Here is a 16546-nt window from a genome sequence, read left to right on the forward strand (position 1 = left end):
TCCCTATTATTTTTGATTTCTAGATTTTCATATCCTGTACTTTGATATGAAAGAAATTATATAATATGTGATCTTTTGTGTCTGGTTTTATTCACTTAACATGTTTTTAAGGTTTATGTATGTTGTTGCATATATTAGTATTTGATTCTTTTTTTCTGTATTTTTTATTAGTGTGTTATCATGGGATTTGTTGTTATATATTTGTACATGCACATAATATGATTTGGCCAGTATCATTCCCCAGTATTTCCCCTTCCCTCCCCTTCTTCCTCCCCCTGGTTCCTTTACTCTACTGATCTCCCTTAGATTTTTCATGAGATCCCTCCTCCACCTTTCTTTTCCTTTTTTCTGTCTAGCTTCCACATATGAGAAAACATTCAGCCCATGATCTTTGGCTTATTTTGCTTGGCATAATGTTCTTATATTCCATCTACTTTCCTGCAAATGACAATTTCATTTTTCTTTATGATTGAATCCATTGTGAACAAATACCACATTTTCTTTGCCCATTCATCTGTTAATGAACACCATGGCTGGATCCGTACTATGGCTGTTGTGGATTGTGCTACTAAAAACATGGGTATGCATGTGTTTGTTTATTTGGATAGACATTGATATATATTTGGATGGTTTTTACCTGCTGGCAATTATGAAAATGCTGCTAAAAACATTTGTGTATGAATTTTTGAATATTCAGTTTTCGTTTGTGTGTGTGTGTTGTGTGTGTATTAGAATTGCTGGGTTATATGATAACTCTATATTTAATTCTTTGAAAAACTGCCAGACTATTTTCTAAAGAACTACATCATTTTACATTCCCACCAGCAATGAATGCATGAGAATTCCAAATACCCTACATTCTTGCCAATACTTGTAGTTCTCCTACTTTTTGATTCTAGCCATCCTAGTTTCTAACAAGTGGTATTTCATTATGGTCTGAATTTGCATTTCTCTGATGACAAGGATGTTAAGCATCTTTTTATGTACCTGTTGGACCTTTCACATATCTTCCTTGAAGAAATACCTACTCAGATTCTTTGCTCATTTTTAAATTGGGTTGTTTGTCTTTTTGCCATTGAATTGTATGAATTTATATGCTTATATTAAACTCTTATCACATGCAATATGCATATATTCCTCCCATTCTCTTTAGTTGTTTCTTCAGTTTCTTGTTGATATCCTTTAAAGTACAAAAAAATTTGAATTTTTGATGATGTCTAGTTCATATCATTTTCTTTTGTTGCATGTGTTTTTTTAAAAATATTTTTTAGTTGTTGATGTACCTTTATTTTTTATTTATTTATATGTGGTGCTGAGGATAGAACCCAGTGCCTCACACATGCTCTGCCACTGAGCTACAACCCCAGCCCCATTTTTGCATGTGTTTTTAGTGTTATATTTAATGATTCTTTGCCAAGACCCAAGATCATAAAGTTTTTTTCCTATCTTCTAACACTTTGTTTTACCTCTTTGGTATCTTTGATCATTTTTGACTTAATTTTGTATATTGTGTGAAGTAAAGGTATGCTGTTTGGATATGGTTAGAGTGTGTTCTATAAGGGTTTATGTGTGAGAAGTTTGGTCCACGGAGTGATAATGTGAGAGGTGGTGTGGACCTTTAAGAGATGGGGTCTAATGGCAGATCCTTAGGTCATTGAGCAGCTATCCTCAGAAACTCTTGTGGTACCCCTGAGTTATTGTGAGAGTCTGTTGTTACAAGACAGCCTAGGGTTGGGGATGTAGTGTAGTGTTAAAGCACTAGCATGTGCAAGGCCCTTAGTTTGATCCCTAGCACACACATAGACACACACACACACACACACACACAATTGAGTTCTACCCATGAATTATTCTTTGGTGATGTTTTATTCTTGCTTACACATCTACCACAGTGCTCTCACCAGAGGCTAAATCAGTCGGGCCAATGATCTTGAACTTTCATACTCCAAAACTGTGAGCTAGATAAGCCTCTTTACTTTATAAAACTAGCCTGTCCCAAGGATTTTGGTGTAGTAATAAAAAAACAGACAAATACAAGGTCCTATTTCATTATTCTGTATATGCTATCTAATTATCCCAGCATAACTTGTTGAAAAAATATTTCTTTTCCCCATCGAATTGTCCTGGTAACTCTGTAAAAAAATTAGTTGACCATAGGTGTATTGGTTTATTTCTGGACTCAGTTCTGTTCCATTGGTCTGTGTCTGTGTGTTATGCCAGTAATGTACTGGTTTGATTTCCATTGGTTTGTATGAAGTTTTGAAATCTTAAAGTGGGATTTTTCTGTTTTGGATTTATGTATAGAACAATTTGTGTCCCAGGCCTTGTTCAAAACAACAGAGAAATTATTCAGCAGTTGTAATATGAAATTTGTAATTCACCTATCAATTTCTACAAAAGTCATCAGAATAGGAATTGGATTTACTCTGTAGATTAATTTGATGAATATTATCATCTTAATGTTAAATCATTTGATTTGTGGACATGATATATTTTCCCATAATTTAGATTTTCCTAGCCTGGCACATTGGTGTGTCCCTATAGTCTGAGTTACTTGGTGGGGGGTTAGGTGACTGAGGCAGGTTCAGGTTGGTTGCTTGAGGTCAGGATTTCAGGGCCAGCCTGTGCAACATAGTGGACCCCATGTCCTAAAATAAAAAAAAAAAAGAGGAAAGAAAACGAATTTTTTTTTTTTAGTGGATTCCTTAAGTTTTTCTGAATAAAAGATCAGGTCATCTCAATAGAGATAGTTTCTGCTATTCCAATCTGAATATTTTAATTTCTTTTTTCTTGCCTAATTTCCCTGACTTGAACCTCTAGTACAGTATTGAACAGAAGTGGGAAAAACAGACATTATTCTCTTATTCCATATTCCTTCTAGTCATAGAACTACCGTTAGTGTCCCTTGTGAGGCAGATGTACTGGTAACACATTTTTTCAGTTTTTACTTCTATGATAAAGACTTTGTTTCACCTTCATTGTTAAGATAGCTTTGCTGAATTATAGGATTTTCCAGTGAGTTTTTTCTTTGAGCTCTATTTTATCCTGCACCCTGCTAACTTCTGTTGTTTTTACTGAGAAGTAAACTGTTAACCTCATGTCCGTTCTTTATAAGTGATGAATTGTTTTTCTTTTACAAGATTTTTCTCCTTAACATTGAATTTTAGCATTTTTACTATGGATCTTTCTATGTTTATTTTACTTGAAGTTTTTTAAGCTATCTGGATGTGTAGGTTATTGCATTTTGGTAAATTTGGAAAGTTTTCAGCCATTATTTCTTCCTGTTTCTTTGTATGTCCCCTAATGTTTTTATTGGAAATTGGACATTTAGGTAATATAATGTAGCCAAGTACTGGTCTCCTCCCTCCAAGAATTTGTTATTGTTATTTGCTTGGTTATTTAGATAGTTATTTTAGAAGTCTATTTCCTTCTCCCTCCTGCACCCCCTCCTCTATAGTGTTTTTATTTATTTTTTTAAATATATTTTTTAATATTTTAGTTATAGATGGACACAATATCTTTATTTTGTTTGTTTATTTTTATGTGGTGCTGAGGATTGAACCCAGTGCCTCACCTGTGCAAGGCAAGCACTCTGCCATGAGCCATAACCGCAGCCCAAAGTTTTTATTTTTTATTTGTTCTTTTTAGTTACACATGACAGTAGAATGTATTTCGACATATTATAAATACATGGAATATAACTTCCCATTCTTGTGGGTTGTACTTGATGTGGAATTACACCGATCATGTATTCTTATATGAACATAGGAAAGTTATGTCTGATTCATTCTACTCTCTTTCCCATTCCAATCTTCCCACTTTCCCCTATTCCTCTACCATGTTAACTCTGATACTATTCCTCAGGGAACTTTGGCATGACAATAATATTAGTATGGCTCTTTCTTTCCCCTGGCCACATCCAGCTATTAAACTCTACAACTGCTGAATAATTTCTCTGTTGTTTTGAACAATGCCTGGGACACAAATTGTTCTATACACAAATCCAAATTTTGAATCCTTTGACAGAATAGTTTCTGGGGTTCATTTTTGATACTTGTTCTGACCCCAAGGAGAGCTCCTTTCAGTTTTCTTCTTCCCCAGTTCTCTTCTATAAATTAGCCTGTAATCTAGATTGTTGTCTTCATTAAATTCTTGAATCTCTTTCCAATTACCTTTCACCACATCCGCCAGTATTCTTGAAAATGCTCAAAGCTTGAACTTATCCATAATCTGGTACAAATGAAGTCAGTTCCTTTGGGAAGATAGTAGGAGCTGTCTGTTTTTATGACTTATTTCTATTTTCAGACTAGTCCCTGAGCCAGCGCTCTGGAACTGGGAGGAGTGGGGTCAATGGTAAACTACTCTCCAGGTAGCACCCCTGCTTTAGGCACTAAGTGCTCAGTGAAGGTTGGATCTGGAGAGCAGTGTGAAGTTCGTTAAGCTTCCCGCTCCTGGTGGTAGATCCACTGCCTCATAAGCTGGGCTGAGGTGATCAGTGCTCCAGTATTCTTAGTGATGCCCCACCTGAGTTAGAGCATTTGTCCATGAATTAGGGGCTGAACAGAAGAAGGAAGCACCCACCGCTTAACTGCACTTGCTCAGAATTTAGCCTTAACAACAAATAGCTAGGGGCAAGATGAGATAGCTTAAGTCCTGTTCTTTCTAAGAAGAAGGCCCTCTAACTGGAGTAGGGGCAGAAGGAACCCTGTGTCCTTGCCCACAACAGTCTGAAACTGAAAGGGACAAAGGAAGAAACTATTTTAGTTCAAATAGCACGGATCTTGCCTTTCTTATGAACTTTTGGTGGATTTTCTTGAGTAGATTTCTTTTTTTCATTTGCTATTTGACCTAGAAACCATTTCCAGAGCCTTTCAAGATTATTGTTTCATAATTTTCATCACTTTTCACTGGATTAGTAGATTAGCTTAGGCCTTCATGCTGTCTTACCAGAAATGTATCTCTGGAATGGTTTTAAGTACATTGGAATTATTATTTTTTAAAGGATGGTAGAATTGTCCAGTGCAAGTATCTGGGTCTTCTACTTATTGATGGGGGATGGAGTTCTTAAAAATTTCTTTTATGTAAACGTGTCTATTTTAATTTACTTTCTTTTCCAAGGTCAATTTTCTTTAAAATATATATATATATATATATATATGTTTTTATTTATAGACGGACACAATACCTTTATTTTTATTTATTTATTTTTATGTGATGCTGAAGATCAAACCCAGTGCCTTTCATGTGCTAGGTGAGCACTCTATCACTGAGCCACAACCCCAGCCCCCCCAGGGTCAATTCTAGTAAAGGATATTTTCCTAGAATATCATCCAATCCAGATTTTCAGTTTATTTGTTTAGGATTGAGCAGAATTATCTCTTATGATTCTCTTGTTTTTTTCTGTGTCTGTGATTATTTCTTTAGTGGCTTCTTTTTATATTTGCTTTATTAGAAGTCATTAATGAAATAGAAGTCATTTTTCATCTTACAGCTTCACTGTTTATAGCTTATTATATTATATTATCAATAATTATTTATTTTCACAATAATAATTATTGAATTTTTGTCATGTATTAGTCAGTTTGTAATTTGAATTTATTTAATCCTCACAATAGCCCAATGAGGTATAAACTAATATTATTTTTACTTAATAATGAGAAAACTAAGTCACAGAGATTAAGTAACTTGTTTAATTATGCCTAGATACCATAATTTTAAATTTTTATTGACTATAAGAAGTTTATTATTTAAGAATTAAGTTATTAAGAATTATTTAATTATTAAGGCTGTTAAATATGTAGACCTGTTTCCTTCATAATGTCTCAACCTAAGTCACCATCTAAAAAAGTTATAATCCTTGGTGGTTATCTATAGTGAAATATTTTGTCTCATGAATTATTCAGTGAAAATAGTATTGTGACTTGGTTTGACTTCTTATGATATTCCTTTCATCCCAAGTATTTGTGTGGAACAGATTATTTGCTTATAAAAGTACAATTGCTAACTTTGATTTAAAAGCTCTTATATGATCCCAACATATACAAAAAGTCAAGATTTATTTTTCTTCAAGAACTTTGTTAATGTAATGTCTTACTTTCATTCCTGAAATGAAAAAAATTAGGAAAGACAGGAATTTGAGGCTAAAAGTTGAAAGAGTCTCATCAATATGAAAAAAAAAAACATCTCCTTGCATAAGACTGAGTAAATATATGTATTACTGCCCTCTTGGGTTGGTATAAGGGACATGTTTTTAAAAAACTTTGTACTGAGATTCATCTTTCTTCTTTCAAAGGTGTTAAAATCATCACACAACAGGTTCAGCCAAGTAAAATCTTACCTAAACCAGTGACTGCAACTCTTCCCACCAGTAGCAATTCCCCTATTATGGTGGTTAGCAGTAATGGTGCAATTATGACAACTAAACTGGTAACCACTCCTACGGGTAAGTCTCATGAGCATCAGTCCATTCATTCATATGTTCATCAAGCAAAATCTGTACCAGTGATATTCTCTACATTGGGGATCGAGAGATTAATGAAATAATTCTTCAGAGAGACCTTTCTTGATCCACCTACCTCCCTAAAACTGGCTGTCTCTTACTATTCTTTCTCATGGTCCTCTGTTCTTTTCCTTTATAGAACTTACCACAATTTCTCATACTTTGCTAGTGGTTAATTTATTTTTCACCTATTAGATTGTAAGCTCCCTGAGGGTAAGAGATCATGTCTTGTTTATTCATCATATATAGAGAGTTGGCCTGTAAGTAGGTGCTTGTTGAGGATTTGTTGACCAAATGAAAACAATGCCAACACACAGGATCTTACTCTGCTGAGATCAAGAACCTGTGTCATAGGATAGTAAGTGTTATTGAGGCTGAGGGAAGCACAGGATGCCATTATGCAAAGAGTAAGCAGTCAGCCTGTGTTTGAGAAAGTGATATCGTAGGACCTTGTAAATAGTACTATCCTTTGTGACCTTTAGCAGGTTACTTACTTTTCTAAATCTTTTCCCCTGTCTAATTTAAAGGGGAGACTAATATCTAACTCATAGATTATTGTAAGTTTTAAATGAAATCAAGTATGTAACTTGATTTCATTTAAAGTCCCCAGTATAGTGTTCAGTAGCTATTACTATTAATATTAGAATTAGCCATTACTAATATTTTAAATATCTTGTAACTCTTTTTTCCCCACCAGTGGTGCTGGTGATTTAACTCAGGGCCACATGAATGCTAGGCAGATACTCCAGTTGCTGAGCTATGCCCATGGCCAAAGTGTCTTTAACTCTTAACCAAACTTTTTGAGGAGGGCCAGTATTTAGATGACACAGTTTTAGACTGTACTGTTTAGCAGTACAAAATGATACCTATCTCAAGTATTATAAGCTGACTTTATAGATCAGTATGTTGAGATCTATACAAGCATTGTATTTAATCTCCTTTAGGCTTTATTATTTCCATTTTCAGTGGCTTGCATCAACCAGTTTGCCTAAGGTCACATAGCAAATAAGAAGAGAGCTGAGATTTGAATCCATATCTGTTTGACTCCAGAACCTATGTTTTGTTTTGTTTTTTAATTTTGGTTAAAATATACATAACATGAAATTTACCACTTTCAAATATACATTTCATTGGCATAAAGTACTTGCCCATTGTTGTATAACCATTAGTACCATCTATCTCCACAACTTTTTCCTCTTCCCGCACTGAACCTCTATACCCTTTATATAAGAACTCTCCATTTCCCCCTTTTCTATAGCCCTTGGCAACCACCATTTTACTTTCTGTTTCTATTTTAAACACTGTTATTCTCATATTAAATATATCGTACTTAGCCTAAACTCTTCTCCATTTGGCTCAAAGATATTAATATTATGTATATATATATGATTCCTCATGTTAGGGGAGGGCAGTGAAAAATCATACTGTGCCCGTGTTTGTCTATATTAGAATAAGTGTTTCCTATTTTAAAACAAAAGCCAAAATTGAATGTATGATTCATAGTATTCAAACCTTTGGTGCCCATGCCATATTTACTTTCTACTAGGGTTTTTGTTGTTGTTGTTTAAATTTGGATGTATGTTTGTAACCAGTTAAAACTGATTCTACTAAATGTTTCTTCACTCCTCCCTTTTTTGAGTAATGGATGTATATTTTAAAGGTTAATACATTGCTAAAATAACTTTTTTGGGGGTTGGGAATATAAGTGGCTATCAGAATAGTCTTTGAATCTAATTATTATTATTATGACAAAAAAATTTAAGTTGAAAAAAGTATTACCTTGGTTGTTGTTGTTGCTTTTTTTTTTTTTTTCATTTCCCCAAGGCTAATAATTGTTTTTTTCAGGAATAGTCTGAGACTATACTGTAATAGTCTTACTGGCTGTGTAAGAAATAAAGAAGGCTCATCTGGTTAGTTTCTAATTCCTGTTTGGTAAAGAGAAAAGTCCCCAAAATAGTGGGAAAGGATATGAAATCCTTTGAGAGATATAAAGAAAAATATTCTAGTAGGTCAGTTAAAGTTGAGGAAATATGTAAGTGGAGAAAATTTTTAGCTACAGAGAAATATTCCTGGCAACTCTTGGCAGCTTCAGCTTTAATCTCTAGTAAAATGATGGAATAACCCTTTAAAAGATGGAAATATATTTAGAGGTCAGTAGAGTATAAAAAAGTAAAAGTTTATAAAATTTTAGACAAATAATACTGCCTTATTTGCTGAGTGCTGATGTCGGGTTTGGCACTAAGCATAAAACAGATGCAGATACCTTAAAATCTATAATAAAAATATCTAAAATGCTCTGGCAGGAAAGATGATTAAATTTGAAGTTTCTTTTGGCTTAAAACTAGTGGAATAAGGTAGTTGAAGAAGGGAACAGGCTTAGCGCTACTTTTTCTTGAGTTAGTAATTTGATGCAACACATCACAAAATTTTAAGTGTAAAATTAATTCAAATTGACTTGGCATTTGTTCTTGCTATGTGCATTGAAGACTGACTGTAAAACTCTAAATTAATGTCTTGACACCTGAAAATTCCATTTTCAAGTTAAAGCAATGTAGGTTACATTGAATTATGGTTAAACAAGTTATTCTTCTGTAAGTGATGATGAGTTTTTCTTTTGGCTTTTTCTCTTCTGTAGGTACACAGGCAACCTATACCCGGCCAACAGTGAGCCCATCCATAGGTCGGATGGCTGCAACACCTGGAGCTGCAACCTATGTGAAAACTACCAGTGGTAGCATCATTACAGTAGTACCCAAATCATTAGCTACTTTGGGGGGCAAGATAATTAGCAGTAATATAGTTTCTGGTAGGTATATCTGAAATATATCAAAAGCATAGGTGTCCTATAGTGAGAGGAAAAACATTTTCACTATTGAAGGATTGCTTGATCTCATTTTTCTGCTTAGAAATCTAAAGCTTTGTTTTTAGTTCTTGTGTTTAGAGATTAAATATTTCTTAGTTTTAGTATTAAATATTCACACGTAAAGCTTTTGATAGTTCTAAAATTAAAAGAACAATTACTTGTTTTTAATCACAATGCAAAGATTATGGTTGATTTTTGCATAGAGATTTTTAATTTACAAAATATTCTCCCATTTGTCAACCCAGTCAGACTTTATAGTAACTCTTCAGGTGGTTATTATTGTGCCCATTTTACAAATGAAGACAGATTTGGATTTAGAGGTCCAACTGACCTATCCATGTCTGTACAAGTTAGAGCAGTGGAAGAAGTAGTATTAATACATTGAATTCAATTGAAGGAACATATCTCATAATTTCAATTATTAATGTTACTTTAGCCTGTTAAAAATAAAAATATTTGAATATCTTTAGTTGTTTTTCACCATTTATCTTAACTGTTTGCTTTTAAAAAATATTTTACTCAGATAGTAAGGTTGTTAACCATCTGCCTATTTATTGATATATTGGAATTTTACCTGGTTTTTATTGGCCTACAATATTTGGGTCGTGGACCCTGACGTGGAATGTTAACATGGCATCTGTTTTCACTGATTATTATTTTTAATTAAAATGATCTAAATAATCTCTGATTAAGCAAGCCTTATGATTTTAACTGCTGCCATTTTTGTAGACTAGTCGTATTTTGTTTGCCCCTGGTGAGTTGTTCTAATATTATAAAATCAAGGGACTGAAGTTTCTGGCAGTAATTTGATGTTGCTGATAACTCAAGGAATGAAAAAAAGCAAAGCAGAGCATGGTATTGGCATCAAGCACTATATTTAAAGCTGTTAATTTTGGCTCTTCTTTTAAGTGCAAGTGAGAAAATTCAGTGTTGGCCAAACTGAGGAGGATGAAAGTAGGGAAAGAGTCATTGTACTCTTAACTTTTAAGAGGATATTTAAATAACACAGTGATAACTCAAATTATAATTTATTACTTGACAATATCTTCAAATAGTATAGAACATTTACTCAATTAAACATTTTTCAAAAAGTTATGTTTTTCATTGGTAGGTAACTTTTAGGATTCTTTCTTTTTTTACTTATATATGAGTTTATAATACCATATAGCTTGAAGGGAATGTTAGATGTCATGAAGCCTTATTTATAGACCTTATTCATGATGTAGTTGTTTTGTAGTAGGTTAGAGGAACATAAGCAGGCATATTTTCTTAGAGGCAGAGATTTAAGATCTATATCCTGTATATATTATCCACCTTCATATTAAATATAAAAGCACTCACTTAGTTGTTATTTCAAGTAAATGGGTATACATGGGAAGAGTTATTAAGCTTTTCTGGCACTGTAGCATATACTTACTTGGTATACATGCAACTTTATTCATTGCATGAAGATTATGATGTCTTCATATTTCCTTTACTGTTTGGCATTTTTCCTCATTCCTGATTGTTCTAAATGGATCCTATGTTTACATATCACTGTTCTTTATAAAGATAGTTCTCTTTTTTTGTAATGTTCTGTTATTCTGTGATCCTAGGATTTAGGTTAGTTTATTAGAAGTTTTTAAATCCCTTTGTCTATTCATCATAAACTGGTAATCTGGTTGAATGAAGTTAGTAGTTTTCTGTCTTCATCCATAAGCAGATATTAGTTTCTAAAATTCTCTCCCTCAAGGGAAAGGAGAAATACTGGGGAATGATATTGGCCAAATTATATGGTTATATTGTGTGCATGTACAAATATATAACAAGTCCCGCCATTATGTACTACAACTATAATGCACCAATGAAAAATGAAAAAATAAATAAATAAAATTCCCTCCCCCACCAAAAAGCAGTTTTCCTAAAATACACTTAGACATCTAGACTAGAAGACTTAACAACAACAAACTTTCCTTTCATTGTGGGGTAATTTAGAAAAGTACAAAGATAAAACCACATAATTTTGCCACCCATGGAAATGTGTTAAAATTGAAATGTATTTTCATTCCTTTTTTACTCATTTGTTTATGTGAATATATGTATACTTTTAAAAATTAGGACATGATTTTTATCCTTGTTTCATAAAATGTGTTGATTATTTTTACATGCCTAGTAAATATATTTTGATATCCCTTCCAGTTGCCACATAATATTCCCTCATGTGATTTACCATAATTTAACTATTTTTTTTATTGTTGATGTTTTTGGTTGCTTACAGGTCTTTTTATTGTTATAAATAATCCTGAAATGAATATTATTATACATAAATTATTTGTGAATTCCTTACTCCCTTTGTATAATACCCTAGAAGGCAAATTAATGCTTCTTCAATACTTTCTAGAAAGCTCATTTTTTTTAACTAGAGTAAGCAATTAAATGGAAGTGATGACTGTTCTTACAGCCATTTAATTCATATATTAATCAAATAGTTATATGTGTATGTACATGATAATTATCAGGTTTGTAAGCTTTTGTGAGCCATATTGAGTGTTGGTTGAAGAAATATGCCTATTTTATGTAGAAGTTTGAATCCTTTCAAAATGAATCCATTATCTTGACTCTGAGGGCATTATAAGAACCTGTGACAATGGCAAGACTTGACTATGATTCTTTTAATCTTTACTAAAATGTCCAGACAAGGAGCTCTTGTTTATACATTTTTTTTCATTCATTCATTGTCACATTATTTGAGAAAAACAACATAAAACATTACCCAAGAGACTGAGATTGTGTGGGTTTTAAGAATCTGTGAATAGTAAAATATAAGCCAATAAATTTCTGTTTCTCTTTAAGCCAACCTACCATAACATGCAAACTTTTCCAAGTGTATTTTTAAAAAAAATAAGAATCATTGGAATGCATCAGAATCATAGCCCATTATGAATCAAATGTGATTCACAGTTATTTGCAACCATTATGCCTTTACTTTTAAGTATGGACTATATAGTGATTTCTCTGATATGTTATGATTCAGATGCTATGATACTTAGACTTGAGTTTAAGTACTTGAGTTTCATTCTCTGCCCTAAAGAATGCTAAACAAATGACTTGGGATGCATTCTGTTGTATCATGAGAACTATAAACTCATTGCTATGAAAGCACAGAAGATGGTCTCTCACTGTGTGTGTGTGTGTGTGTGTGTGTGTGTGTAATGAGTAATATTTCTAGATATAGAAACATGCTCCCTGGAATTTCAGATATTTATAATTGATCATTGTAGACAAGTTTTATATTCTATTTTAATATAATGTTGAACTTGCTTTTCCTTATACTAATCCTTTTTCTTTGAGTTTTTTAAGTTTATTCCCCACCCTCCCCATTTTGTTAAACTGGTGGACATGGTTAGCAACTATTCTTATAAACTGACAGGCCTTTGAAATGAAAAGGATAGACAAATAAAATCCATTGGTTGAGCAAGTTTTGTCAAAAAATGGTCCGTATATTTTGGTGTAGAGCTAGAAATATAGTTTACATTTCCTTAAAGTAGATTTTTGTGCTTCCTTTCTAAAAACATTTTTTCAGTTATCAAATATTTGGTGAGAAGTGCAATGTCCAAAGAGGTCTTCACAGTTAATTACATACGAGGGACTGGACTTAAGAGTTACTCTTTAAGTTGGTTTAACTTTAACTTTAATGGGTAGCTTGGTTTTTGTGGCTTGTAACAACTTGCTTTTCAGACTGTAGATAAAGGGAAAAACTGTTGTGAAGCTAGTCGGTGGATAAAAGTGCTTTTTTATATAATCTCTGAATGTTTTACTTTGAACTGATGAGATCTTGGATAATGACAAGTATGTTATAAAGGTATTTTTATATCAAAATTGACAAAATTAATAATTCTTAATAAAAACAACTAGAATACTTCTATTCTTAGTGTAATCTTATTTATAAAATTCTATTAATGATTACTACTGATTTCCAGTGGAAAATAATAAAATTTTGTTTAATTTTTCTTTTCAAGAATGAGTCATGTTTTTATTAAGTTCCTATTTTGTACTTAGTCACTGTTAAGTAATGTATAGACCTTTATAAGAATATGACTACCTGCTTTCTTATGCAGAGAAAATTATAGGAGCAAAAGTAGCATTGCAGTTGGTGTGCTCACCATGGAAACCAACACTGAAGGAGAGATACATGTTAGATAACCTAATAATTCACACCTGACAGAACCCTGAAAGCTGGCTGAGGAATTTGGGGCTTTGTGTGGTAGTTTGTGGGAAACCATAATGAAAAAATTACTTGTTAGCCTAGAATTTATGGTATTTACCATGGAGTAGGAACTAATGAGATCATATTGGTAGAATTAGGGCCAGAACATGTAAGATTTTGAAGCACAAGAGGGAAAGTTGGAATTAGATCCAATGGAGATTAGGGAGGTTCTTAACCAATTTAATATGTTCCGGATTCTTGACATGATAAAATTAGTTGTTTTTTTTTAGTATGTTGGATATGTCAGGGCGCACCAGAGCTCTTTCTGTGATAGAGAAACTTGAAATAGGGAGGCAATGTGGAAACTAGAGAAGAAGAGGGCCTGCCTGTTGAACTAGCGTTGATAACATTTTAAAAGACGACTTTGCTGATAAAGTGAGCTCATTGACATACTTAATGAACAACTGTTATAAAGTAATTGCCGTCCACTGTGCTAAGCACTGAAGGAATCAGTGGCACAAAGAGTTCAGAGCTCATGGGCTTTCATTTTGTTACTGGGTGCAGAGTCAAGACAAGGCATAAATCAAGGATTTACAAAAGGATTTTCAACTTGGACAATTAGAATATAGAGCATAGATTTAATAGGTGGTTAGATTTGATAGGTTGAAGAGAAGCATTTTATGGAAGGATGCAGGGAAGAAGACAATATGGTATTACGTTTGTATAGTAGATCTTAATGGTTAAAAATAAAAATCTACCTATAAAATATACAGTATAAATCAAAATTTCATTCTCACAATCTCTAGAGTTCTGCAGATTACAAAAGTACGTGTTGAATCTGCAACTTGGTCTATGTGTCTGTTTCTTTTTTTGCCTTTGCTTAAGGAGAGATTTTGTTTTGTTTTAATTTTGCACAACATAAACAGAAATGATCATCACTAGTTCTTAACTCAGGCCTCCTTTTCTTCCCCCTTTTCTAAGGAACAACTACCAAAATCACTACAATCCCAATGACTTCCAAGCCTAATGTGATTGTTGTGCAAAAGACAACAGGAAAAGGAACGACCATTCAAGGCCTCCCTGGCAAAAATGTTGTCACGACATTGTTAAATGCTGGAGTAAGTAAGAGCTTGAACTGCAGATTCAACAATACACTGAAAATTTTAAAGATTAGCTATACAAATATTTGCCTAAGGACTTTTGAACCCTACAATGACCAGAATGGCTTGATTTACCACTACTGTGATATAATAACTATTAAAACATCACCAACTGATGCCATTTTTTACAATAATTTCTAAAACATCTGCTCTTATTTGCTCATAGTTAGGTTGCTTATGACCATGATTTAGATACTTAGCTTGGTCCAGATGGAGAATTTCATTGGCTTAACTGCAGAAAGACTTCTTTTGGAACATGATTTTATTCCTACTTATGGCCAGTAGATATCGGAGTAGTATTTGGCATAGACTAGGCAAAGAGAAATATTTGGGTTTAAGATGAAATTAATTTATGGGGATATGTTACTTTAATTTTTTTCATTTTTATCTCTTTGACCTAGTTTTTTAAAAAGTCAAAGAACTGATTTATAGTTCTGAAGGTGTTGTCGGGACAAATGAGGCGAGGCACCAAAGATACAGGAAACAGTTTTATTTGGCTGCAGCCAGGTTCAGAGGGCACAGCTTTTGCTGTAATCAATTAATCCCCTGAACCCCGAGTTCAGGGAGTTTCAGAATTTTATACCCAGCAGGTAAGGGGAGGGGCTCAGAAGTTCACAGTCTGCAGAAGTTCACATAAAAGCAACTTTTTCTTTCACTGTTCTGGGCAAGTTAACTCTTCAAGGACAACACCTGAGAAGGGGAGAGCTTCTTCTTCCCTTTCTTTCCTCTCCCTGCCAGCTGTTACCATGGAGCCCATTTGTAACTTATCTTTAAAATGTAGACATCTCTGTGAAGCCCAGCTCAAGGCCAGGGCCTTGTTTGCACATTTCTTCAAAGTACTATTCTGGATATGTTTGTGAAAAACTAATAAGGGGGTGTCCAGCACCTGGAGTGCTGGTATCTTCTCGGCCAGTGGCCAAGTAAACAGGGCAACACAAAAATAGGAAGTTTATCTACATTGGACTCTTTCGCAGAGACTCTTTTGCTGAGAGTCCTAAAATCAGCCATGCTGAAGAGGGCTTTTCTGTGGAGAAAGGGGGTGCCACTTCAAAGGCAGTTGTTAAGAGGTTTATAGGTAGATCTGATCTTGTGTCTTAATATTGTACTTGTTTGATCTTGGGTGACTTATTCAGCTTCTCTAATCTTTCATTTTCTTATTTGTACATTGGGGATTATGGTAGCAATTTTAAAAGGGCTTGAAACAGTGTCTAGCACATAGGAAGTCCATAATCATTAGTTTTCTTTTGATTGCTACTACTCTTGGTATTTAACTATTTAGGCTTTGTAATGTCCTTACCTTTTCTGACTTCTCTAGAAAATGGAATGTTGTCCTTTTAAGTAGATCAAATGAAAGCTTCTTAGGCATCATGATTTTTGGAATGTTGGAAGGGATCTAGCAGTAGACTTTCAACATGTGGGAAATTGGATTGTTTTTAGATTGAATTCACATAGAAAGCCAAAAATAGAGCCAAGAATAGAATTCAGATTTTCAGAGCCCTTTTAAATGTGGTTTATAGTTCAATAGTACTTGATATATAAGCGGGGATGCCATATACTATTGGTCCTGTGTGGTTGGAGAGATCAAAGAGTCCTGTGAGAATACTCTCTACTAGATATATCTGAGCAACAGTTGGACATAGGCAATGCTAATAAAATAAGCAGATCAACATATAAGAACGGCTTTTTTACCACTTAGGAACATGCACTTGCTCACCTATGCATGCCCACAATACACATCAGGAAAGCTTCTTAAAAAAAGTCTGCTAGTTGTTTTTGTTTTTGTTTTGTTGTTATACTTGGATAGGACCCATCAAGCTGTTGAATAGATAGGTGTGCCC

At 33.7% G+C, this 16546-nt stretch overlaps 1 protein-coding gene across 12 annotated transcripts in view; it reads left to right on the forward strand.

The window, feature by feature from the left end:
• Emsy (EMSY transcriptional repressor, BRCA2 interacting) overlaps positions 1 to 16546 on the forward strand; it is an 82373-nt gene that overhangs the window by 38714 nt on the left and 27113 nt on the right. For all 12 annotated transcript variants that reach the window (XM_058578554.1, XM_058578551.1, XM_058578550.1 and 9 more), the window contains 3 exons: positions 6293 to 6442; positions 9135 to 9305; positions 14530 to 14666. In XM_058578554.1, the coding sequence (XP_058434537.1) occupies positions 6293 to 6442; positions 9135 to 9305; positions 14530 to 14666 (458 nt within the window). The remainder of the gene's footprint in view (positions 1 to 6292; positions 6443 to 9134; positions 9306 to 14529; positions 14667 to 16546) is intronic.

Source organism: Marmota monax, unplaced genomic scaffold (assembly GCF_021218885.2).
Source record: "Marmota monax isolate L192 unplaced genomic scaffold, Marmota_monax_Labrador192_F-V1.1 WCK01_AAM20220418_F8-fsc00068, whole genome shotgun sequence".
NCBI lineage: Eukaryota > Metazoa > Chordata > Mammalia > Rodentia > Sciuridae > Marmota > Marmota monax.